Raw genomic sequence first — 27,829 nt, forward strand, 5'->3', positions numbered from 1 at the left:
TATTAGTAGATATTTTTAAAAAATGTAGGCGAAGGTTGATGATCTTTAATAATGCATTGATTTACAGGCTATTGCTGTAGTTTCTGAAATGCTTGACCTTTCTTCTGCAGCTTCCAATATTGCTGATGTGATATTGAATAAAAGGCACAGTGAATAACTTTAGATTGAATATACCTTATTATGCTTAGGGAGGAACCAATGAAACAGTAAAATATTAATTAATGTCTAAATTGATCGTTTTCTGTCTAATGTGTCTTTCATTTTTTATAAAGACTCGTTTTCCAATTTGTCTCTTAGTAATAGTATTACAAAGAGTGAATGAAAAAATGAAATTGCTTCATCTGGTATAGTGATTTAATTAGAACTGTAGTAAGTAATTAAGTCAGTAAACGCAGTACTGCTCTCAGAACATTAAAAGGTAATTATTTGTATAACTGTTGAGTATTGCATTGCATTTTCAGGTAAAAGCTGCCTCGAAGTATGTGGAAGTACCAGTAAGTGTTAGCATTTTGCATGTCTATTGCGGAGGATCGTTGCCAGGCATGCCGATCATTTTGTCATTAATTGCATGCTTTTTGTGTGTGTGAAACACAACAGATTTTTTAGATAATATTATGCTTCTCCTTTAACAACATTTTTCTCTTAGAGACATGCTCATTTAGTCTGATAACTCAAAAGTGTTTTTATGGTTCCAGTACATGAATTATGGACAAGAAATATTCTTGTCTTGATTAAAACTCCCACCATTTTTGTATACAGCTCCTATGCAAACTTTGTGTCTCTATGGTTACAGAATGCAGCATTCTTTAGGTTTGAAAGAAGCAAGGGGCAGTTGTAATGGAATAACAAACCACATGATTACATTATACACATAGTTTGCTTGTCACCCATTCTTGTGAAGTGTAAATCCAGTATTTTATTCCTGCACCATGTTCAAATTGATCATAGAAGGCAGATCCACTGTACAAATTTATAAGGGGATGCTAGAGTAAGGTTCCAAACCAGTATGTATACATAGAAAGAACTCAAAGGAAGTTCAGCAAGATCATTTATTTATAGGTAAGGCATTGCATAAGGATTTCATTCTAATGTGTAAGTGATTATCACTTTGAATACGCCTGCTGCCGCTAATAACAGGTAGAGCAGACGCGGCTGATGGGAGTATTCATCAGCTCTCACCTGCGTTCTAAATAAATAATTTAAAAAAACGACTTGGGTTCCCCTGTATTTTTGATATCCAGCCAGGCAAAACTGACAGCTGCAGGTTATCAAGAATAGAGGGGTCCCCACGCCATTTTTTTTTTAAATTATTTAAATAAATAATTTAAAAAACAGTGTGGGATCTTCCCCATTTTTGACAACCAGTCAAGCTAAAGCAGACAACTGGAGGCTGGTATTCTCAGGCTGGTTAGGGGCCATGGATATTGCCCCCCTTCCTCCAGAGTAAAAATAGCAGCCCGCAGCCTCCCAGAAAAGATACATTTATTAGATGCACCAATTCTGGTGCTTTGCCTGGCTCTTCCCACTTGCCCTATGGTGGTGGCAAATGGGATTTATATTTGTGGGCTTGGATTGTAAAAGTGACTTCTAGTTGACACACAGCAAGTTGGAAAAGCCATCACATTTCCCAGAAGACTGGAGCAGCGCAGGAAACTGGAGAAGATGACCATCAATAAGTATATTAACACACCTGCACTACATTACGTATACATTTAATCATGTTTAGGCAATAAAAATTATGGGAGTGCTTCTTAAATGCATGTATTTGAGGCTAAAATTCATTTGTTCCAATGGATTTAATTAAAACATTCTGCATGTACAGCTCTTTTGTTTCCCTACACAATTAACATTGATGTGTTCTAACGTCTGTGATCATAATTCCACTGACAAGCGCTCAAAACAATACAGAAAAGACTTGCAAATTCCCTGTCAGACAGTCATAGAGATTTGACTTGTGGATTCTCAGTTATCCCCTTCACGACCGTGGGATTTTCCATTTTGGCATGTTTTGGTTTTTTGCTCCCCTTGTTCCCAGAGTCATAACTTTTTTTTATTTTTTAGTCATTATGGCCAGTGTGAAGGTTTGTTTTTTGTGGGACAAGTTGCACTTTTGAACGACACCATTGATTTTACCATATAGTGTACTGGAAAACGGGGAAAAAAAATCCAAATGCAGTGAAATTGCAAAAAAAAAAAAAGTGCAGTTCCACAATTTTTGGTTCATTCTTTTTTTTTACCATATTCATTAAATGCTAAAACTGTAAAGGCACAGATGATTGGCCTCGGGGAGACCAAAACATCCAACACCGCGGAGACACCATCACGTGTTTCTCAACGCAGTGATCCAGAACACTGCCCCCATCCCTTATGGGAAATATGCAAATGCATGTAGGATAGCTGCGGAGACACCATCACGTGTTTCTCAACGCAAGCAGTGAATAGCCAGGCCTTTCCCCGGGAAGGAACAACCACGGGAAGGGCAGCATCCAATAAAGGAAAACATCCAATACAGGAAAACCACCTATGCCAAGCATGGTATCCATCCACAGACAGCTGTTTCGGGGTGTTTGCCCCTCATCAGTGTGGAGTAGGAATCTGGCTATTAGGAGCAGTGCCTAGTAAAAGGCTGTAAAGGCACAGATGATTGGCCTCGGGGAGACCAAAACATCCAACACCGCGGAGACACCATCACGTGTTTCTCAACGCAGTGATCCAGAACACTGCCCCCATACCTTGGTTTTCCTGTATTGGATGTTTTCCTTTATTGGATGCTGCCCTTCCCGTGGTTGTTCCTTCCCGGGGAAAGGCCTGGCTATTCACTGCTTGCGTTGAGAAATTTTAAAATGCGCGCGTCTCCTGCCTCCCGTGATGTCACGGCTTGTGATTGGTCGCGTCGCCCATGTGACCGCGACGCGACCAATCACAACGCCGGAACGTAATTTTAAAATACTGAATGCCTAGAAGGACCTGAAAATTACGTCACGGCTTGCTGTGATTGGTCGCGTCGCGGCCACATGGGCGGCATGCGACCAATCAGAAGCCGTGACGTCACGGAAGGAAGGAAAAGCGCACATTTTAAGAAAAGAACGCTGCCGGTTCCCTCGGTAAGGTGCAGGCTGCGTCGGAGAGGTGAGTATAGCAATATTTTTTATTTTAATTCTTTCTTTTACACATTAATGTTGTTTCGATACCGATACCCGATACCACAAAAGTATCGGATCTCGGTATCGGAATTCCGATACCCGCAAGTATCGGCCGATACCCGATACTTACGGTATCGGAATGCTCAACACTAGTTACAACGCATAGTGGAGACGGGATTTGATAAAATCCCCTCCACTATGCTGTAACATCTGGACGCTGTGTGTTTGACGCTGGGGCTCTACGCAGCGTCAAGCACGCAGCGTTTCCTGCACGTGGACACATACCCTTAGGCTCCAAGGAGCTGAAACACGTAGGTCTCAGTTAAATTACAACTGCCATTCGCTTTTAAGTCATTTTTCTACAATAAACTTGGATTTTATCATATACACCTGCTGCCGCTCTGGACTTTCATTCCTTTCTTTTTATTTAAGTGATGAAATAAAATTCCAAAATTTGTGTTTGATTTTTTTTTTTGTTACACCGTTTACCTATTGGATTAATTGTTTTTTATATTTTGATAGATCGGTCGTTTCCAAATGCAATGATACCAAACGTGTATTTTTTATTGTTTTATTTTGAATGGGGAAAAGGGGGGTGATTTGAATTTTTTATATTTGTTTAATATTGTTTAAAACTTTTTTTTTTTTACACTTATTAGCTTCAGTAGTCTCCTTGGGATATTTGAAGCTGAGATATTTATTCCAGGGTTGCAGCCATGTTATGTGTAGCAAAAACGATCATCCCCTATGAAGACCGACTATGGGCTGGTCGTCCATTGGAAATCTGCAATGACAGGCATGGGGGTTTTCTGCAGACCCCTGGCTGTCATGCCAATCAATGAGGGCCCTGTGATCATGTGACTCACTTCCGGTAAGCGCAAGTTAATTGCCTTGTCAGAGATTGACAGGTTCATTTAACATGTTAACAGCCGCAAGTGGATCGTGATTCCACCTGCGGCTGTTGGGGGCACATGTCAGTGGATCAAATCAGCTGTCATGTGCCTGAAAAGATGCGGGCTCAGCGCTGGAGCCCACATGAAAGGAAAGGGAGGTGACCTATGATGTACCTATACGTCATGGGCTGTAAAGGGAACCTGTCATCTGTTTTTTCATGTACATACCAATATTGATACTTTCCTCTCAGTCTATTGGTTTCTTCCCACGCTCCAAAGATATACTGATAAGGAATTCAGATTGTGAGCCCCAATGGGGACAGTGATAATGATGTCTGTAAAATGCTGTGGAATTAATGGCGCTATCTAAGTGAGTAAAATAAAATTAAAATAAATAAAATTAGTACATGCATTTAAGTTAAAAAAATAAATTGTTCCCAAATGTGGGCAACCCTTTTTCAAGGATCTCCTCTTCTCCTTTTTATTTTAGTATTCAAAAAGGCACCAGTGGTAGCAAACATGTTTTGAAACCACTTATGGCTTTTCTATCATACAGAGCACACTACTAGTCTGAAGGATCACGTCATCACTCTAACGCTGATAGCCCCAGTCATGGTAGAAAAAAACTAAATATAAAGAAAAATAAATGAAAATAAAAAAATAGAATGTTCTCTATTGTTTTCTTGTTAATACAGTTGAATGCTATCGTACTCGGGCACACAAGAACTATTTTATTGAAATAGGAGGCCATAATTGTTAGGGTTTATTAAAATATTGACCTCACGCAAAGAAGTTTAATGGTAGCAAGAGAAGCTGAGAGCAGTAATTATTTGGAAATATCTTTACGGAAGCGTTCAATTCTGTGTAGCGGTGATCATTTTGTTAGAGTCAATGGCTCGCTTAGGGAATAGTGAAAGCCGCTGCACGGTCCCTTAGAGCCATGTGGCAACATTTGTTTTTCTCAGTGCACTTTTCCAGTTGGGAGAAGCTGCACTGTAGCCTAGTAACTCTCACACACCACAACCCAAATATTTTTGTATTATTGATGTAAACAGTAATCGTAAAGGTGATATGCTTCATTGTGCCAGTTGATTTTGTGTGTTTGTATCAATCTCAAACTAAACAAAGTGCAAAGGACAAACAACACTAAACAAGTATGTAAGGTGCACCTGACTCAATAGAGTATCCTAGCAAAGGGTTACTCTAAAAGAATAGACCGCTATTAAACTATGTACCACACAGCAAACATCCTTCTGTTAGAATAGTAAAGGGTATGCGGAGCGGTTTACTGCCAATCGCCGCAATTTTTTAGACCAATCCCACTATATTGATCTTATACTGTCAGTGCATCCTAAAATAGTCAAAAACACCCACTACAGATATAATCAAGCCAGTATATCTACAACATCATGCCGCCATAGTGGATGCAACCATATCCCAAGACCTTATTGAAAACCAATAGGTTAAGATAATTACCACACAGAACTCATTCCTGAAACCATGTACCCACAGAGATTAATATGTGACAGGTTTTCAGGGGTCAACGGTATCGACTAAATGTCAGTCCCCAGATGGTATCATTAATGGCAGACAGCGCTCATAACTCTCGTGCTATTTTTTGAGACACACATCTTCACTTACTCCGTGAACTTTCGTGGGGCTGACATAATAAACATGATCGACATTTTACGCAAATGGAATGATCTCACCCGCATGGATATTGTGACAAACACGACTTTTAGATCCAAGTATAGCGGTGGACTCCTTATCCCTCACTCCCGACGCGTTTCACCATGCTCATCAGGGGATGTTTTGGGCCAGCGTGATCATGCCAGTTACCAGACACTGTTGTTGCGCGTGGATAGTGTAATGCCATCTGGCCTTATAATCGCGCCTTGCAAACAAACCTCCATGGACTTCCAGTTTCCGTAATGCGCAGAATCCTTCTCTGGAACGCATGAACGGACCGGAAGCACGCTCAGTGAAACGCACACGTGACCATAGATCAACCATGTGCGTCACCGAGCTACATGTGGAACGCAAGCGCCCACCGTTCGCATGCGCATGTACAGGAATTATCCCATCCTCCTCAGTCTGCTTCGCAGCTGAAGCAAAGGAATATAATGCTGCCCACTTTCTACAGAGCATTTCAGGGGACGCTACTGTGGTGGACAATCATGAAAATAAGCCTAACGGACCACCGCCTGGGATCCCTAATAGCACCGCTATATATGTACAGGTTTCACACCAAGGGATAATCAGTACACTCGGTGCTTCAAATAGACAAACAAATCCCCGGAACCAGGGAACCCCTACCCCCCCATAATGAGCCTAGATTTATAACGATAGGAACTATAAGCTACATTTATATACAATACTACCTAAGAACAGCATTTAAGAGAAATAGGGAATGGATTCAGGAATAATAGGAATATATGAATATACTCAGTGGCGACAAAAAATGGAAGTAGTACCAGTTGGCTATACGAGATTACCCAATTTGGAGATGACCGACCTAACTCAGAAGACCAGATATGGCGAAGGAAGAAAGAGGGAAAAAGGCACATGGTGATTGGCTCTATTATCACCCTAGGGTACCCTATACTAACTTGCACCTACCTATCGCAGAGGTTGGCACCCTAGAACCTGTGCTGTGGCGCCCCCTCTCGTCGACGGCTATCCCTCCCTATTGGCCCTAGATATTCCTAACCTATAGTAAGGAAGAAAAGGAGAGTTGATCATTGAGGCCCTTTGGGTGTACTGTCTATAGCCAGAAACTCCATTTGCATTCCTTTTGGAGGATCATCCGGTCCCAATTACCTCTTCTTCGGGTTTCCTTGATGACCCCTATTAACATGGTTCGCTATGGAAGTATCCCTTTTGTTGATAATATCTCGGATATGTTCACCTATCCTCCTGCAAAACTCCCTCTTTTTTTTTACTCATGTACTCTAGGCCGCATTCACACGTGGCTTTATGAACAACCCCCTTAGTGTGACAGTTGATAAATTGTCTGATTTGATAGACTCTGCCTGTGTTATTTTATTTTACAATGCATTTGGCTTTATTAGATTTGTACTTTTATTTAAACAGTTCTAAAAAAAACAATTGGGAGGTCATGTGGTTTGCTCTCTGGGAATAAGACAGTACTGTCTGCTTTCAGTTTGTTTTGTTTTTCTTCTAAAACTTTTTAAGGGGCATTGGAACAGGTAAAATGTGAATATTGACAATCTCCCTTGATTATATTTCTACTTTATAAATATTAGGAAATAAGTAGGGGAAGTATCTGCATAAAATTTGCCTTGGAAATGCTTCCATTCTGTGCTCTTTATACCATATTACTTAAAGCGAACCTGTCACCAGGTTTGGCCGATATAAGATACGGACACCGCCATACTGTAATGCTGTATATAAGCCCCCGATCCAACCTGAAAGATTAAAAAAAAAAAAAAAAAAGTTTTTTTTTTTAATCACCTGCAGGGTGGTCCAGTCCGATGGGTGTCGCAGATCCTGGTCCGACGCCTCCCATCTTCTTGCGATGCTGCCCTCCTGCTTGCTTCATGGCTCCCCAGCATTGTGCTCCTGCGCATGCTTAATTATCTGCCATGTTGAGGGCAGACGAAAGTACTGCAGTGCGCAGGCGTCGGGACAGGTCAGAGAGGCCCAGCGCCTGCGCACTGCAGTACTTTGCCCTCAACAGGGCAGATAAGTACGTCTGCGAAGGAGCACGATGTCAGGGAGACTGTAAAGCAAGCAAGAGGGTGGCATCGCAAAAAGATGGGAGGCGCCAGACCCGAACCTGCGACACCCATCGGGCCGGACCGCCCTTCAGGTGAGTAAAATAAAACATATTTTTGTTATCTTTCAGGTCGGATCGGGGGCTTATCTACAGCATTATAGAATGCTGTATATCAGCCCTGAAAGGCGGTGGCCGTATCTTATATCGGCCAAACCTGGTGACAGGTTCCCTTAAAGTTCAATCTACAATATACCGAAATTCAAAGCTTGGGTTATACTTTTATCTAGCGGAGTAAGGGTACTGTCACACAGTACCATTTTGATCGCTACGACGGTACGATTCGTGACGTTCTAGCGATATCGTTACGATATCGCAGTGTCTGACACGCAGCAGCGATCAGGGATCCTGCTGAGAATCGTACGTCGTAGCAGATCGTGTGGAACTTTCTTTCGTCGCTTGATCACCCGCTGACATCGCTGGATCGTTGTGTGTGACAGCGATCCAGCGATGTGTTCGCTTGTAACCAGGGTAAACATCGGGTAACTAAGCGCAGGGCCGCGCTTAGTAACCCGATGTTTACCGTGGTTACCAGCGTAAACGTAAAAAAACAAACAGTACATACTCACATTCCGGTGTCTGTCCTCCAGCGTCTCAGCTTCTCTCCACTGTGTGAGCGTCTGCCAGCCGGAAAGCGAGCACAGCGGTGACGTCTGACGTCACCGCTGTGCTTGCCGGCTATGGCGCTTACACAGTGGAGAGAAGGAGAACGCCGGGGACAGACACCGGAATGTAAGTATGTACTGTTTGTTTTTTTACGTTTACGCTGGTAACCACGGTAAACATCGGGTTACTAAGCGCGGCCCTGCGCTTAGTTACCCGATGTTTACCCTGGTTACCGGGGACTTCGGCATCGCTCCAGCGCCGTGATTGCAACGTGTGACCGCAGTCTACGACGCTGGAGCGATATTCATACGATCGCTGCGACGTCACGGATCGTGCCGTCGTAGCGATCAAAATGGTACTGTGTGACAGTACCCTAACTCTAAACGAGTACAATTGTTTTGGAAAAACTATTGCCTTTTTTTTGTCTGGTCTCTTGGAAACCTTATTAAAATTCAGGACATTCTGGTATGTGTTAGTCTACTGAAATAAGAAATGACTTCATAGTTTGACCTCTCCAGTGTTGAAGTGTTGACTTATAATTGGTAGAACCTGCACCTGTGGGATTAGGAGTATCAGCAGGAAGTAAGAGCAGTGGCACTATATAATTATTCAGGAATGTAGTGTCTGACGAGCTGCATGTTCTCCATGCCAGGTAACCTGGTGATTAACTTTTGGAAGAACCAACTGTGGTCTACACCCTTAATAAGGCTTGTTCCCTCCCTTTATTCAGTTACTTGTGTAACTAGTGACAGACTAGTCCATGACATTTGTTTGATTTTTTTTAACATGATTATGATTTCATGCCTCACTGACTTATTTTTCTTCTGCATATATATTGAAAGCATTACAAATATCAAGTAGGTCTTAAAAAAATGCAATGAAATATAATAGTCCCCTCCAAAGGGAGGCAACATGTTTGTCATTCACTTACTTTGTGAAAGATAGTTGTGAAGAACAAACTGCTCTGACTACACGCAGAAAAGAAAACTGGCATCTTGCCATACCTCATTGGCAAGTCTCTCTTTCTATTTTCCTTTGCCCAAGATTTAAACAAATGTCTAATGTTGGCATTTATAGAAATCCATGATGTGGGAGTGTGAGGATAAATAATTTTGAGCAACATAATACAATCTTTCATGATTAAAATGCAGCCGGTCTGGCGTTATTGTTATTGCATTTATTAACAGCTTGGGGAGAATTAACTCACCGGATTGCCTTCTACTAGTTAGATGGGAAGCACTAGAAGAATTCTCCCTCCAACACACTGGATTATTGTTTCATCTGGCCTTTACCAGTTTTATTTCTTTGTCCCACAATAATGCAAAGTCACATCATAAATAAACATATTGGCCGTCTGGCCAATTCAAGCAAGTCAAGCAATATCACACTGAGTGGGTCAGATTTATCCACTAAGTCCATATGGCTTCATTGGCACTCTGCACTAGTTTCTGACTTTTTATGAGCTACTGATTCACCAGTCACTTTCACCTGAACTCATTCGAACCCACACATCTGGTACTGGAATAAAAGGGAATAGTGGGCCTTCTTTAACTATTTAGGGCTCGCTCACATGAGCGTATAACATGAATGAGTGCTACCTGATAGCAGTTGGTACAATGTTATACTATGGGGCAGTACAGATCTGTGATTTTTTTCTCATGTCAATTTAGCATGAGAAAACAATTTCCGCATGCTGTGCATGGCTCTGGAAATCGATTCACACGCACCTATACAAGTCAGTGGGTGCATGTGAAACATTGGACTGCACTAGGATGTCATGCAAGTGCAGTCTGAAATCCGTAGACTCACACAATGAATAAGATGGAGAAATTAAGTTCTCCATCTTCTCCTCATTTCTGCTCCTATTTTCTCTTGTGAGAGAATCCGTTCACACTAAGATGACACTCAGAGTTTGATCCGAGTATCATTAGAGAGAATGTACGCATGAGAGAATCTACATTAATCAGTGCAGCCTAACAGGGATTCCTTTAACATTTTGTGCCTCTTGAAGCCAAGACAAATGTAGTATACAGTACAGACCAAAAGTTTGTACACACCTTCTCATTTAAAGATTTTTCATGACTATGAAAATTGTATATTCACGCTGAAGGCATCAAAACTGTGAATTAACACATGTGGAATTATATACTTCAATATATATATATATATATATATGTGTATATATATATATATATATATATATATATAACAAAAAGAAAATATAAAACAAAAAAAAGTGTGAAACAACTGAAAATATGTCTTATATTCTAGGTTCTTCAAAGTAGCTACCTTTTGCTTTGATGACTGCTTTGCACACTCTTGGCATTCTCTTCATGAGCTTCAAGAGGTAGTCAGCGGGAATGGGACCATCAGTTGTGTTGTGCAAAAGTCTGGTGGATACACAGCTGGTAGTCCTACTGAATAGACTGTTAGAATTTGTATTATGGTAAGAAAAAAGCAGCTAAGTAAAGAAAAACGAGTGGCCATCATTACTTTAAGAAATGAAGGTCAGTCAGTCTGAAAAATTGGGCAAACTTTGAAAGTGTCCCCAAGTGCAGTGGCAAAAACCATCAAGCCCTACAAAGAAACTGGCTCACATGAGGACCTCCCCAGGAAAGGAAGACCAAGAGTCACCTCTGCTTCAGAGGATAAGTTTATCCGAGTCACCAGCCTCAGAAATTGCAGGTTAACAGCAGCTCAGATTAGAGACCAGGTCAACGCCACACAGAGTTCTAGCAGCAGACACTTCTCTACAACAACTGTTAAGAGGAGACTTTGTGCAGCAGGCCTTCATGGTAAAATAGCTGCTAGGAAACCACTGCTAAGGACAGGCAACAAACAGGAGAGACTTGTTTGGGCTAAAGAACACAAGGAATGGACATTAGACCAGTGGAAATCTGTGCCCAAATTTGAAATCTTTGGTTCCAACCACCGTGTCTTTGTGCGACGCAGAAAAGATGAACGGATGGACTCTACATGCCTGGATCCCACCATGAAGCATGGAGGAGGAGGTGTGATGGTGTGGGGGTGCTTTGCTGGTGACACTGCTGGGGATTTATTCAAAATTGAAGGCATACTGAACTAGCATGGCTACCACAGCATCTTGCAGTGGCATGCTATTCCATCCGGTTTGCGTTTAGTTAGACGATCATTTATTTTTCAACAGGACAATGACCCCAAACACACCTCCAGGCTGTGTAAGGGCTATTTGACCAAGAAGGAGAGTGATGTGGTGCTACACCAGATGACCTGACCACAGTCACCAGACCTGAACCCAATCGAGATGGTTTGGGGTGAGATGGACCGCAGAGTGAAGGCAAAAGGGCCAACAAGTGCTAAGCATCTCTGGGAACTCCTTCAAGATTGTTGGAAGACCATTCCCAGTGACTACCTCTTGAAGCTCACCAAGAGTGTACAAAGCAGTCATCAAAGCAAAAGGTGGCTACTTTGAAGAACATAAAATATAAGACATAATTTCAGTTGTTTCACACTTTTTGTTAAGTATATAATCCCACATGTGTTAATTCATAGATTTGATGCCTTCAGTGTGAATGTACAATTTTCATAGTCATGAAAATACAGAAAAATCTTTAAATGAGAAGGTCTGTCCAAACTTTTGGTCTGTACTGTATATATTTTTTTCCGTGTATAAATAACACCAAACGTACTAATTAATAATTTGATAGTAACCTGCAGTACCAAAATATTTTCTCAAAGTAGACACCTAACACATTGTCAAAATGCCACTATATACACAGGCATCCTCACACAATCTTTTTATTACCATCTTAAAATATAATTTGAACATGTGCAGAGTCCATACAATACCATCTTGTTTTATGTCTACATTTTATGTATTTTAAAACATCATCAGAACTGGAAAGACTAAAAATCAGGAAAATTCAAATCTAACATGTTTCATTTACATAGCAATTACTTTGGAATGCCTTTTTCACATTGATACTGGGATTTTTTTCATGACACATTGTACTTTATGGTATTAGCAAATTTAAGTCTGTTTTAAATTTGTTAAAAAAAAAACAATGTTTCCAAAAATCTGAAAAATATGCTGTTCAAACATTTAATATATGTTTTTAAACAGCCATTCTCATAAAAATAAGAATTGTCATTTACCATATGTCTGCTCTATGGCTGGTTTCACACTTGCGTTTTGATCTGCAGCGTTTTTACCGAAAAAAACGCATGCGTTTTTTCCCCTATGTTTAACCCCTTTCTGACATCTCACGTACTATCCCGTCGAGGTGGGGTGAGCCCATATGACCACCGACGGGATAGTACGTCATACGCGATCGGCCGCGCTCACGGGGGGAGCGCGGCCGATCGCGGCCGGGTGTCAGCTGCATATTGCAGCTGACATCCGGCACTATGTGCCAGGAGCGGTCACGGACCGCCCCCGGCACATTAACCCCCGGCACACCGCGATCAAACATGATCGCGGTGTACCGGCGGTATAGGAAAGCATCGTGCAGGGAGGGGGCTCCCTGCGGGCTTCACTGAGACCCCCGCAGCAACGCGATGTGATCGCGTTGCTCCGAGGGTCTCCTACCTCCCTCCTCGCCGCAGGTCCCAGATCCAAGATGGCCGCGGCATCTGGGTCCTGCAGGGAGGGAGGTGGCTTACCGAGTGCCTGCTCAGAGCAGGCGCTGGTAAGCCTGCAGCCCTGCACAGCAGATCGCAGATCTGACAGAGTGCTGTGCACACTGTCAGATCAACGATCTGTGATGTCCCCCCCTGGGACAAAGTAAAAATCTAAAAAAAAAAATTTTCCACATGTGTAAAAAAATAAATAAAAAATAAATTCCTAAATAAAGAAAAAAATATATATATTATTCCCATAAATACATTTCTTTATCTAAATAAAAAAAAACAAAACAATAAAAGTACACATATTTAGTATCGCCGCGTCCGTAACAACCCAACCTATAAAACTATATCACTAGTTAACCCCTTCAGTAAACACCGGGAGAAAAAAAAAAAAAACGAGCCAAAAAACGACGCTTTATTACCATACCGCCGAACAAAAAGTGGAATAACACGCGATCAAAAAGACAGATATAAATAACCATGGTACCGCTGAAAACGTCATCTTGTCCCTCAAAAAACGATGCTGTATGGCGGCTCATCAGCAAAAAAATAAAAAAGTTATAGTCCTGAGAATAAAGCGATACCAAAATAATTATTTTTTCTATAAAATAGCTTTTATCGTATAAAAGTGCCAAAACATAAAAAAATGATATAAATGAGATATCGCTGTAATCGTACTGACCCGACGAATAAAACTGCCTTATCAATTTTACCAAACGCGGAACGGTATAAACACCTCCCCCAAAAGAAATTCATGAATAGCTGGTTTTTGGTCATTCTGCCTCACAAAAATCAGAATAAAAAGTGATCAAAAAATGTCATGTGCCCGAAAATGTTACCAATAAAAACGTCAACTCGTCCCGCAAAAAACAAGACCTCACATGACTCTGTGGACTCAAATATGGAAAAATTATAGCTCTCAAAATGTGGTAACGCAAAAAATATTTTTTGCAATAAAAAGCGTCTTTCAGTGTGTGACGGCTGCCAATCATAAAAATCCGCTAAATAACCCGCTATAAAAGTAAATCAAACCCCCCTTCATCACCCCCTTAGTTAGGGAAAAATAAAAAAATAAAAAAAATGTATTTATTTCCATTTTCCCATTAGGGTTAGGGCTAGGGTTATTGCTAGGGTTATTGCTAGGGTTATTGCTAGGGTTAGGGCTAGGGTTAGGGTTATTGCTAGGGTTAGGGCTAGGGTTAGGGCTAGGGTTAAGGCTACAGTTAGGGTTGGGGCTAAAGTTAGGGTTAGGGTTTGCATTACATTTACGGTTGGGAATAGGGTTGGGATTAGGGTTAGGGGTGTGTCAGGGTTAGGGGTGTGGTTAGGGTTACCGTTGGGATTAGGGTAAGGGGTGTGTTTGGATTAGGGTTTCAGTTATAATTGGGGGGTTTCCACTGTTTAGGCACATCAGGGGCTCTCCAAACGGGACATGGCATCCGATCTCAATTCCAAACAATTCTGCGTTGAAAAAGTAAAACAGTGCTCCTTCCCTTCAGAGCTCTCCCGTGTACCCAAACAGGGGTTTACCCCAACATATGGGGTATCAGCGTACTCAGGACAAATTGGACAACATCTTTTGGGGTCCAATTTCTCCTGTTACCCTTGGGAAAATACAAAACTGGGGGCTAAAAAATAAGTTTTGTGGGAAAAAAAAGATTTTTTATTTTCATGGCTCTGCGTTATAAACTGTAGTGAAACACTTGGGGGTTCAAAGTTCTCACAACACATCTAGCTAAGTTCCTTGGGAGGTCTAGTTTCCAATTTGGGGTCACTTGTGGGGGGTTTCTACTGTTTGGGTACATCAGGGGCTCTGCAACTGCAACGTGACGCCTGCAGACCAATCCAAGTCTGCATTCCAAATGGCGCTCCTTCCCTTCCGAGCTCTGCCATGCGCCCAAACAGTGGTTCCCCCCCACATATGGGGTATCAGCGTACTCAGGACAAATTGGACAACAACTTTTGGGGTCCAATTTATTATGTTACCCTTGTAAAAATACAAAGCTGGGGGCTAAAAAATCATCTCTGTGAAAAAAAAGAGGAATTTTTATTTTCACGGCTCTGCGTTATAAACTGTAGTGAAACACTTGGGGGTTCAAAGTTCTCACAACACATCTAGATAAGTTCCTTAGGGGGTCTACTTTCCAAAATGGTGTCACTTGTGGGGGTTTTTAATGTATAGGCACATGAGGGGCTCTCCAAACGCAACATGGCGTCCCATCTTAATTCCAGTCAATTTTGCATTGAAAAGTAAAATAGCGCTCCTTCCCTTCCGAGCTCTGCTATGCGCCCAAACAGTGGTTTACCCATACATATGGGGTATCGTCGTACTCAAGACAAATTGCACAACAACTTTTGTGGTCTAATTTCTTTTCTTACCCTTGGGAAAATAAAAAAATGGGGGCAAAAAGATCATTTTTGTGAAAAAATATGATTTTTTATTTTTACGGCTCTGCATTATAAACTTCTGTGAAGCACTTGTTGGGTCAAAGTGCTCAACACACATCTAGATAAGTTCCTTAGGGGGTCTACTTTCCAAAATGGTGTCACTTGTGGGGGGTTTCAATGTTTAGGCACATCAGGGGCTCTCCAAACGCAACATGGCGTCCCATCTTAATTCCAGTCAATTTTTCATTGAAAAGTCAAATGGCGCTCCTTCCCTTCCGAGCTCTGCCCTGCGCCCAAACAATGGTTTACACCCACATATGGGGTATCGTCGTACTCAGGACAAATTGTACAACAACTTTTGGGGTCCATTTTCTCCTGTTACCCTTGGTAAAATAAAACAAATTGGAGCTAAAATAAATTTTGTGTGAAAAAAAGTTACATGTTCATTTTTATTTAAACATTCCAAAAATTCCTGTGAAACACCTGAAGGGTTAATACATTTCTTGAATGTGGTTTTGAGCACCTTGAGGGGTGCAGTTTTTGGAATGGTGTCACATTTGGGTATTTTCTGTCATATAGACCCCTCAAAATGACTTCAAATGAGATGTGGTCCCTAAAAAAAAAAATGGTGTTGTAAAAATGAGAAATTTCTGGTCAACTTTTAACCCTTATAACTCCCTAACAAAAAAAAAAATTGGTTCCAAAAGTGTGCTAATGTAAAGTAGACATGTGGGAAATGTTACTTATTAAGTATTTTTCGTGACATATGTCTGTGATTTAAGGGCATAAAAATTCAAAGTTGGAAAATTGCGAAATTTTCAAAATTTTCGCCAAATATCCATTTTTTTCACAAATAAACGCAAGCTATATCGAAGAAATTTTACCAATATCATGAAGTACAATATGTCCCGAGAAAACAATGTCAGAATCGCCAAGATCCGTTGAAGCGTTCCAGAGTTATAACCTCATAAAGGGACAGTGGTCTGAATTGTAAAAATTGGCCTGGTCATTAACGTGCAAACCACCCTTGGGGGTGAAGGGGTTAATATTAAAAACGCATGCGGTTTTTTTGTACGCGTTTGGCCGCGTTTAACGACGCATGCGTTTTTTTGCTGCATGCATTCTTTTGCAGAAATGCAACATGTAGTAATTTTCAGAGGCGTTTTTTTGCCGCAAAAAAACGCATGCGTTCATTTGCGTTTGATTTGCTTCAAAAAATACATTGATGTCTATGGAAATGCATGCGTTTTTGCGTACATGCGTTTGCTTGCGTTTTTATAGAAAAAAACAAGAATACACCCTGATAAGCCACCCCCCACCATCAGGGTGATAAAGGGATCCAAACCCTAACCCTAACCCTAGGGATCCAAACCCTAACCTTAATCCTAACCCTAACCCTAACAATATGACAGTTAATACTCTCCGAGTTTATATTTTTAGTACTCTATAGCAATACCTTATATCTTGGGGTGTCCACATTGAACAAAGCTTTTTATTAGAAGAATGTCCTGGTCTCCAGGTCAACATAATAGCTAATCCCTATGGATCCCTAGGATCCCTTGGGTTAGGGTTAGGGTTTGGATCCCTAGGGGTAGGGTTAGGGTTAGGGTTTGGATCCCTAGGGTTAGGGGTAGGGTTAGGGTTAGGGGTAGGGTTAGGGTTTGAATCCCTAGGGTTAGGGTAGGGTTAGGGGTAGGATTAGGGTTTGGATCCCTTTATCACCTTGATGGTGGGAGGTGGCTTATCAGTGACCTGGTGACCAGGACATTCTTCTAATAAAAAGCTAACCCTAACCCTAGGGATCCTAACCCTACCCCTAACACTAACCCTACCCCTAACCCTAACCCTAGCTAATTCTATTAATAGTGGGTTTTCTAGTTGATTTTGATGATTGGCAGCTGTCACACACTTCTCATCATGCATTTCAAAAATGCAAACGCAGGAAAAAAACGCATGTAAACGCGTCAAAACGCCGCGTTTTTTTTTTCTGCATGCAAAAATGCATGCGTCTAAAAACCGCAGCGTTTGCACGCGTTTACATGCGTTTTTTCACCACCTGCGTTTTTTTTTTACAAACGCTGCAGATCAAAACGCAAGTATGAAACCAGCCTATGTTGGCATCATTTTTTATACTTCCATTTATTTTTGAGGGACATTTTCCATTTGTAATGTCACCCATAATCTGGACTATTCAACTGAGAAATAAACTGTAATCTGTTCAGGTACAAAAGAAATAAATAAATAAACTAAAATAATGTAGTTGCATTAATGCACATCTTTTGAATTTGACAGCATTGTCTTTTTTAGGTTCATGGAACATATAGAATTGGCAATCTTTGCCCATTCGTCCTTGCAGTAGCTCTCCAAATCTGTCAGATTGTGAGGCATCTCTTGTGTACAGTCTCAGCATGCTTTTTCAACTCCCTTTGACTATTTGCAACAAAACTTTTGATGGCTATGTAATGACACTCCAATTTCAAGAGTGTGTCATCCCCCGTATGACTTGTAACAATTTTTAACTTTTCAGAGTCAATTAATTCACTTTTTTAGACTGTTGTGCCTGAAGTAAAGAAGCTGCGCCTGATTTGCTTCATCCAATTAGCATTCGAATTTATACAGCTTGCAGTTGGAGAATCTGCATTACAGGTGAGCATTGTCGTCTCCCTTCTTATTCGACAAGCTTATAGCACTTACCAAAGTAGCTGCATCTAGAACCCGGATACCTAGAGCGTTCCCGATGATCAGCTAATCAGCACCTCAGCTGCATGTGTCGCGGCTGTGTGACAGTGACAACACATGCATGGAGAGCTTGTGTGTAGTGACTGTCACAGAGCTGCGACACATGTAGCTGTGGTGCCGAACAGGGATTCATCGGGAGCGCTCCAGGTATCTAGACTTTTGATGCAGCTTCTTCGGTAAGCGCTATAGCTTGCCGAATAAGGAGGGAGCCAACAATGTTCACTCATCTCTAATCTGCATGAAACTTGGTCGAAATACTCATGTATCTAATAAATCTGCACCCAGTGTATAGATATCAAGTGATTTATACTGTAAGATGGCTGTTAGTCCTGGCATCATATGTAACAGAGGGGCCACAAAAGGCTACTATGATTTAGGCTTACAGGATGCTAAAGAATTTGCAAAATAGAGAATGGAAATTTTGGTGCGCTTGGTGTTGACAATGTCAGGGCACTACGGGTCCACCACTGGGCATATCACCATGACAAACCCCCTAGCTCCTAAATATTTGATTTGCGGCACCTCATCCAAAAGTGGTTGCAGCCAGAGTCCTCTACCCCAATTTAGATGGTAAAGCGAGTTGTAATGGACCGATTTGTTCACTTCTTTCCAAACCAGATACATATTGGGTTGCACAGGGAGATCCCCGGAACGTCATTGACTTGATCAAAAGTTATCAGGGGGTTGAAGGATCCTTGAGGCGCCCCACTCCATACTGATGGTCCCATCAGGGGACAGAGGCTAAAGGTGTGTGGCATCTGAAGTCCAAGGGAGCAGCGGAGGCCATGCCATGGGTCTCATCGGGGGATGTAATTTGCTGGAAATGTCATGGCTCAAGTCATATAGTTGCCCACTGTCACTGACCACCAAGCAAATGGTATGCATATTCGGCCTGCAGCGTTTATGGTCCTCCCGGTAAGGGATGTCAAGTTTGCCCTGTAAAAGTGAAAGGTTTGCTAATTACTAGACTCAGGGAGTTTGGTGACCTTCTTCGAGTAAAAGACGAGTTGGACTCACCAACACCAGAGCCTGGCAGGTTTTCCTTCTGTGTAATAGTGGAAGATGAGGAGGTAGTATACCCAAAGGCCGACATTCCTGACATAGGGGTGACTGGAGAAAATTTTGGGTCCACCCAATATAGGGACCTAACTCTGAAAGAAGGTAAATTATATAAATGTCATAGCACAGGAGCCGGGGGCTGATTCCAAGTTTCCCTATTTCATGTTGAGTGGGGACTTATTGTACCCGGTTTAGTTAGGAGATAGTGGAATAATTGTTGGTACCAGGAGTCTATAGACAGAAGGGGTGGACAAAACTCAAGAATGGGTCATGCGAAGGCTTTATTGGCCTGTATGTATCTGGGAAATCCTAAGGTACTGCAAGTCCTGTCCCACCTTCCAGTTAACCGCTTCCACCTCTCGCATCTGAAATTCCATCGTGCTTCTACTTTTCAAGGCATGGCAAAACAGGGATGCCATTGAAACTCCATGTTTGCTTTTTTAGCAAAAAGAGGATTTTGAAGACATCACAATAGCCGAGACACTGTTGAAGGCCCCAAAACAGTATTGTTGGGAATTGCAGCAAAACCGAGACCTGTTCTCAGATTTGCCAGGATGTATCTGTGTCATAGAACACATGGTTCTGACAGAACCTCATGTGCTGGTGAATTCGAAGTCCTACCAAATTTCCAGAGGCCCACCAAGAACTGGTCTCCAAGGAACTGAAGCATATGCTGAATCTCAGACTCATTGAAGAATCTACGAGCGGGTGGTCTAACTCGACTGTCTTTGTTCCAAACCCCGAAGGAGAATGGAAATTTGGTAATTATTATTGACAGCTGAAGGAAGTTTCCAGGTTCGACACTTATCTGATGCTGCATGTCGATGAGGGCCAATCCCCATGTCACAAGAAGCCAAGGAGAAGGCTGCTTTCTCTGCACTAGACTGTTGCTTCCAATATGTCTGGATGCCGTTAGGACTGCAGGGAGTTTCAGCCACCTTCCAGAGGGCCATGGACCAGATCCTCTCACCCCATAAGAATTACACTGGACAATATCGTAATCTTCAGCCTGGATTGGGGAAGTAGTTTGGAAAAGGTCCAGGCAGTGTTTGATGCTCTCAGAAAGGTAGGGTTCTTTGTAATTCCAGAAAAGTGTTCCATAGGGAAAGAGAAGGCCAAATACCTTGGAAATGTAGTAGGTAGAGGCAAAATCAACCCCCAGATCAATAAAGTGGTCTCAATCCGGAGCTGGCCAAAACCACTCTCAAAAAAGCAAGTTAGGACCTTTCTGCGAATCTTGGGGTACTACTACAGGACTACAGGAGGTTCATTCCAAACTTTACCATGGTGGTCACACCCCCGACTTACCTCCTTAAGGGGATAAAATCAGTTATAGACAAATGAATGTTAGCGGTAGAGACGGCCTTTCAAGATCTTAAAGTAGCTCTGTGTAAGCAGTCAGTCCTGATTGCCCCACCTTTTATTAAGGAATTTGTAATCCAAGCAGATGCATCAGAAGTCAGATAAGAAGCTGTCCTCTCTCAGGCGATACAGGGAGAGGAGCATCCTGTTCTGTACCTGGATAGCAAACTGTCGGCATGTGAGAAAAATTGTTCCATTGCAGAAAAGGGTGAGAATTTTAAATTAGAGTCAAATTATGGCCCACTTGGCTGGATGAGAAAGGAAAAGGGGGAAAATGCTTGTGTTACCTGCTGCTTTCTAGCCCTGCAGGACTTCTGCTTCCATGTAGAACATAAAACCGGAAGTTACATGGTAATGCTGAGAATCCAGTGTCTAGTGGTGGAAGGTGCCAAACCATGGCTTTAGGCAAAGGGGGAGGTATGTAAGATGGCTGTTAGACACACAGTTGATGGGAGATAAACCTGGAGCAATGTTTTATTACATATAGGACTAAAAGGGTCTAATCAGCTATGACAGAATGATTATGAGCAGCTGAACTGCAGCTCACCATATCTCCATCGCTGGGTGCGTTTCACTTTGTACAATGAGACCCGATTGTCTCACACGTGTGTATGTTTGGAGGTGTGCAGATCTCCTGGATTGAGTGCCTTTGCTAAAGGAATAAGAATCTGGACTCTAAGCCAGGCAAACTAACCAGCACTATTATATGGACTTTTTGTTTTATGTTATACTTTGTGCTGAACAAAGGCTGTATTTGAGTTTCCTGTGATGTGGTTTATGTGAACTGCATTAAACCAGCTGGAATTTTTAACCCCTTTCTGACCTCGGACTGGATAGTACGTCCGAGGTCAGAAGCCCTGCTTTGATGCGGGCTCCGACGGTGAGCCCGCATCAAAGCCGGGACATGTCAGCTGTTTTGAACAGCTGACATGTGCCCGCAATTGCGGCGGGTGAAATCGCGATTCACCTGCCGCTATTAACTAGTTAAATGCCGCTGTCAAACGTAGACAGCGGCATTTAACCGGCGCTTCCGACTGGGCGGCCGGAAATGAGTGCATTGCCGACCCCGTCACATGATCGGGGGTCAGCGATGCTTCTGCATTGTAACCATAGAGGTCCTTGAGACCTCTATGGTTACTGATCGCCGGTAGCTGTGAGCTCCACCCTGTGGTCGGCGCTCATAGCACACCTACATTTCTGCTGCATAGCAGCGATCTTATGATTACAGAGCCAATCGCTTTATGCCAGCTTCTAGCTTCCCAAGGCTATTGAAGCATAGCAAAAGTAAAAAAAAAAAAATGGGAAAAAAATATAAAAGTTTAAATCACCCCCCTTTCGCCCCAATCAAAATAAATCAATTAAAAAAAAATCAAACCTACACATATTTGGTGTCGCCGCGTTCAGAATCGCCCGATCTATCAATAAAAAAAGGATTACCTGATCGCTAAACGGCGTAGCGAGAAAAAAAATCAAAACGCCAGAATTACGTTTTTTTTTGGTCGCCGCGACATTGCATTGCATTAAAATGCAATAACGGACGACCAAAAGAACGTATCTGCACCGAAATGGTATCATTAAAAACGCCAGCTCGGCACGCAAAAGATAAGCCCTCAACCGACCCCAGATCATGAAAAATGGAGACGCTACAAGTATCGGAAAATGGCGCAATTTTTTTTTTAGCAAAGTTTGGCATTTTTTTTCACCACTTAGATAAAAAATAACCCACTCATGTTAGGTGTCTATGAACTCGTACTGACCTGGAGAATCATAATGGCAGGTCAGGTCACATGGCCAAATTGACGGAAAAATAAAAAAGTTATGGCTCTGGGAAGGAAGGGAGCGAAAAATGAACACGGAAAAATGGAAAATCCCAAGGTCATGAAGGGGTTAAATAGAAAAGGTTCCTGTGATACCTCAGATCCCTCCCAAGTGATTAGCATTGTTAGAATGCCATCAACATTCCTTAAATCAACCAATGTAAATAGTATAGGAGACACCCATTCAATTATAATTAACACAAATCCCTCACACCTAGGTCATAGGGATGAAAGACCAATACAAATTATCATGCCACAATTAATAAAAACCCTTTTTATTTAGAGATTTCTAAACCAGAGATAACATACATATATAAAAAAAAGTAAGATTACCTCAACGATAAACACTGGGTAATAAACCTATTCTTAGGAGACTTGTGAGACCTATATATCATTTGGTAGCAACATGAAATAAACCAAATTAGACCAAATAATATACGAAAGTGATTAATGATGTTGTAGAAAAAATGTTATTCAAACTATGTAAGATATGTTACTCTCCGGATAGACTTTGGTATAGTAACACATAGATGGGGTTTCAAACATTATAAGTTCATGAAATATGGAGAACTTCAGAGTGTATTAGTAATAATATTAATAATACTGCCAGATATGTGTTATCATAGCTTTGAAGATCATGCTAATCCTTATGTATGCCAAAGCAGGTTATTATGAAATTGGTAATATACATCCATATATAGGAACGGCTTCCACATAATATAGCCAACACGTAGAAATACACGAATACATATCCCTATGTGATATTACCAAAATTAGAGTGCCAAGATCTCAATCTGTACATGCCCTTCCTCTGATAGCCTTTTTCCCGAAGTCCACCTCAGTGAAAAGTATGGGAAGTGCTGGGACTCCGTCAACATTTTGTGAAAGCCCAGGGCCTGCCGCAGCCTCACACAGCCGGACAGCCTGGGGCCCGCGGCAGCGCCCCACTCCTGCTGCCATCACAAGTGCTTCCTGCGGGAGGAACCTTGCCACCTGGGACCATGGTCCACCGCCTCTACCTTCGCCCAGCAAGCTGCATTCGGATTATAAGACACCCCTCCATTTCCCCACCAAATTTGGGGGAAAAGTACATTTTATAATCTGAAAAATGCGGTAAATCTCACAAGACTTCTAAAAATAGGTTTAGTGATTATGGACTGAAGGTTAAGCCAATTGTAGTTGATCAGTTTATAGTGTCCAATGTTCTTCTAATCTGACCCTACCACATATAATCTGACCAGCTGAGCATGTCAACTTGGAAGTTTGTAGAATCAGTACATGTGAGGACTTTTTATATCTGTGCATAACAATGAGGACTTTGTTCATTCATAGCACGTTTTACACTACGATTGAGTTAAGATCCTACTTGCCATACAATTATTATCATTACTGCAAATGGATGTACAAAGTGTATTTACTCACAGAAATTGTTCAGCAAGATGTGTACAATTTCTTTTATAACACTTATCAAGGTCTGACATTATGAGGTGATTCCTTCCTATGTACACAACTTCTGTTTAGACATCATGATCATGACAGTTTGGGTAATTTAATTGAAGATTGCAGTGTCAATTAAAAACAGTTGCTACAAGTCAGCTACATACAGCAATTATCACTACGTGGTTAAAAAACACAGAGATATTGTAGCGCATAAATGCGAACCGCATGCTGGTTGTTCAACATGATGAAAGGACATAATCTGATTGTCCAATCATATGCAATGAAAAGGCTTGCTCTCTGCTAAAAAAAAAGTTTAGTTTAATACATTATTGTAGTAATATATGTGAGCAGAACAAACTGCAGTTTGAAGTCAATAGAGCTTGTGCTTAAGAGCCATTGTTGAATTTCTATCATTACTCCAACATTCAGTCGACTGTGCACTATGCTAGCATAGCTGAATTAAGGGTGATGGGATTGGGGTGCAGTAATCTCCAGTTTGAAGCTTACTGGTTCAATACACTAAATGGCCGATCGTAAGTTGTCATTAAAGCGACTGATGGGGACATTTTGAATGACTAGTGGGTGGGCATTTTTGTTGTTTGGAAAGTGGAGGACTATATATAAGAGGTAACAATTCAATTCTGTGTGTTATAAGCAACTAGACAGTAAACCTATTTATACTTGAGAAACTGATTTAAATTTTCAATGGGTGATGCGCTCATTGGTAAAAATGAATACAAATATTTAAAAGTTGTTAGTCCCAGAGTACCAATTCTTTATTTACTACCAATCCTTTAGAGTAATCGTGGACCCACAGATTGTGTGTGCACATACAGCTCTGGCAAAAATTAAGAGACCACCACATCAAAACCCTGTCATGGGCAGCCCAATCTCCAGACCTGAACCCCATTGAAAACCTCTGGAATGTAATCAAGAGGATGATGGATAGTCACAAGCCATCAAACAAAGAACTGCTTACATTTTTGTGCCAGGAGCAGTGTGAAAGACTGGTTGAAAGCATGCCAAGATGCATGAAAGCTGTGATTAACCCCTTCCCGACCTGTGACGCCACATAGGCGTCATGAAATTCGGTGCCAATCCGACCTGTGACGCCTATGTGGCGTCATGGAGTGATCGCGTCCCTGCAGATCGGGTGAAAGGGCTAACTCCAATTTCACCCGATCTGCAGGGACAGGGGGAGTGGTACTTCAGCCCAGGGGGGTGGCTTCACCCCCTCGTGGCTACGATCGCTCTGATTGGCTGTTTCACTTTCAACAGCCAATCAGAGCGATTTGTAATAATTCACCTATGAAAATGGTGAAATATTATAATCCAGCTATGGCCGATGCTGCAATACCATCGGCCATGGCTGGAAACCCTGATCTGCCCCCCCACCGCCACCGATCGCCTCCCCAGTCCTCCGTCCTGTGCTCCGCTCCCCTTCGTCCGCCTGACCGCTCTCCTGTCGTCCTGTCCGCCCCCCCCGTCCTCCGATCCCACCCCCGTGCTCCGATCCCCCACCTCATACTTACCGAGCCTCCCGGTGTCCGTCCGTCTGCTCCATGGGCGCCGCCATCTTCCAAAATGGCGGGTGCATGCGCAGTGCGCCCGCCGAATCTGCCGGCCGGCAGATTTGTTCTAGGTACATTTTGATCACTGTGATAAAACCTATAACAGTGATCAAAATAAAAAAATAGTAAATGAACCCCCCCTTTATCACCCCCATAGGTAGGAACAATAATAAAAATAAAGAAAATAAATTTACTTTTATTTTTACACTAGGGTTATGGTTAGAACTAGGGTTAGGGTTAGAATTACGGTTAGAATTAGGCTATGTGCACACGGTGCGGATTTGGCTGCGGATTCGCGGCGGATTGGCCGCTGCGGATTCGTAGCAGTTTTCCATCAGGTTTACAGTACCATGTAAACCTATGGAAAACCAAATCCGCTGTGCCCATGGTGTGGAAATACCGCGTGGAAACGCTGCATTGTATTTTCCGCAGCATGTCAATTCTTTGTGTGGATTCCGCAGCGTTTTACACCTGTTCCTCAACAGGAATCCGCAGGTGAAATCTGCACAAAAAAAACACTGGAAATCCTTTGTAAATCCGCAGGTAAAATGCAGTGCATTTTACCTGCAGATTTTTCAAAAATGGTACGGAAAAATCTCACACGAATTCGCAACGTGGGCACATAGCCTTAGGGTTAGGGTTGGAATTAGGGCTAGGGTTGGAAATAGGGTTAAGATTAGGCTTGTGGTTAGGGTTATGGTTAGGGGTGTGTTGGGGTTAGGGTTGTGGTTAGGGTTGGAATTAGGGTTAGGGTTGGGATTAGGGTTAGGATTAGGGTTGGGATTAGGGTTAGGTGTGTGTTGGGGTTAGGGTTGTGGTTAGGGGTGTGTTGGGGTTAGGGTTGTGATTACGGTTATGGCTAGAGTTGGGTTAGTGTTGGAGTTAGAATTGAGGGGTTTCCCCTGTTTAGGCACATCAGGGGTCTCCAAACGCAATATGGCGCCACCATTGATTCCAGCCAATCTTGCGTTCAAAAAGTCAAATGGTGCTTCCTCCCTTCCAAGCCCTGATGTGCGCCCAAACAGTGGTTTACCCCACATATGGGGTATCGACGTACTCAGGACAAAAAGGGCAACATATATTGGGGTCCACTTCTCCTGTTACCCTTGTGAAAATAAAAAATTACTTACTAAAACATAATTTCTGAGGAAAGAAAAATGATTTGTTATTTTCACGGCTCTGCATTGTAAACGTCTGTGAAGCACTTGGGGGTTCAAAGTGCTCACCCCATGTCTAGATAAGTTCCTTGGGGGGTCTGGTTTCCAAAATGGGGTCACTTGTGGGGGGTTTCTACTGTTTAGGCACATCAGGGGCTCTGCAAATGCAACGTGATGCCCGCAGACCATTCCATCAAAGTCTGCATTTCAAAACGTCACTACTTCCCTTCTGAGCCCCGACGTGTGCCCAAACAGTGGTTTACCCTCACATATGGGGTACCGGCATACTCAGGACAAACTGGGCAGCAGCTATTGGGGTCTAATTTCTCCTGTTACCCTTGTGAAAATAAAAAATTGCTTGCTGAAACATAATTTTTGAGGAAAGAAAAATGATTTTTTATTTTCACGGCTCTGCGTTATAAACTTCTGTGAAGCACTTGAGGGTTCAAAGTGCTCACCACACATCTAGATAAGTTCCTTGGGGGGTCTAGTTTCCAAAATGGGGTCACTTGTGGGGGTTTCTACTGTTTAGGCACATCAGGGGCTCTGCAAACATAACATGAAGCCCGCAGACCATTCCATCAAAGTCTTCATTCCAAAACATCACTACTTCCCTTCTGAGCCCCGACGTGTGCCCAAACAGTGGTTCCCCCCCATATATGGGGTATCAGCGTACTCAGGAGAAATTGGACCCCAAACGTTGTTGTCCAGTTTGTCCTGTTACTCTTGTGAAAATAAAAAATTGAGGGCTAAAAAATAATTTTTGAGTAAAGAAAAATTATTTTTTATCTTCACGGCTCTGCGTTATAAACTTCTGTGAAGCACTTGGGGGTTTAGAGTAGTCACTGGACATCTAGATTGGTTCCATGGGAGGTCTAGTTTCCAAAATGGGGTCACGTGGAAGAGCTCCAATGTTTAGGCACACAGGGGCTCTCCAAACACGACATGGTGTCCGCTAACGATTGGAGCTAATTTTTCATTCAAAAAGTCAAATGGCGCTCCTTCCCTTCCAAGCCCTGCCGTGTGCCCAAACAGTGGTTTACCCCCACATGTGGGGTATCAGTGTACTCAGGTGAAATTGCCCAATAAATTTTAGAATCCATTTTATCATGTTGCCCATGTGGAAATGAACAAATTGAGGCTAAAATAATTTTTTTGTGAAAAAAAGTACTTTTTCATTTTTACAGATCAATTTGTGAAGCACCTGGGGGTTCAAAGTGCTCACTATGGATCTAGATAAGCTCCTTGGGAGG

General features: G+C 42.2%; 1 protein-coding gene across 18 annotated transcripts in view; it reads left to right on the forward strand.

Moving 5' to 3' along the window:
- CADPS2 (calcium dependent secretion activator 2) overlaps positions 1-27,829 on the forward strand; it is a 699,771-nt gene that overhangs the window by 564,976 nt on the left and 106,966 nt on the right. For 15 of the 18 annotated variants that reach the window (XM_077264944.1, XM_077264942.1, XM_077264943.1 and 12 more), the window contains one exon: positions 462-494. The exons of the other annotated variants lie outside the window; for them this stretch is intronic. In XM_077264944.1, the coding sequence (XP_077121059.1) occupies positions 462-494 (33 nt within the window). The remainder of the gene's footprint in view (positions 1-461; positions 495-27,829) is intronic. 18 annotated transcript variants of the gene reach the window in all.

This window comes from Ranitomeya variabilis, chromosome 5 (genome assembly GCF_051348905.1).
Source record: "Ranitomeya variabilis isolate aRanVar5 chromosome 5, aRanVar5.hap1, whole genome shotgun sequence".
Lineage (NCBI taxonomy): Eukaryota > Metazoa > Chordata > Amphibia > Anura > Dendrobatidae > Ranitomeya > Ranitomeya variabilis.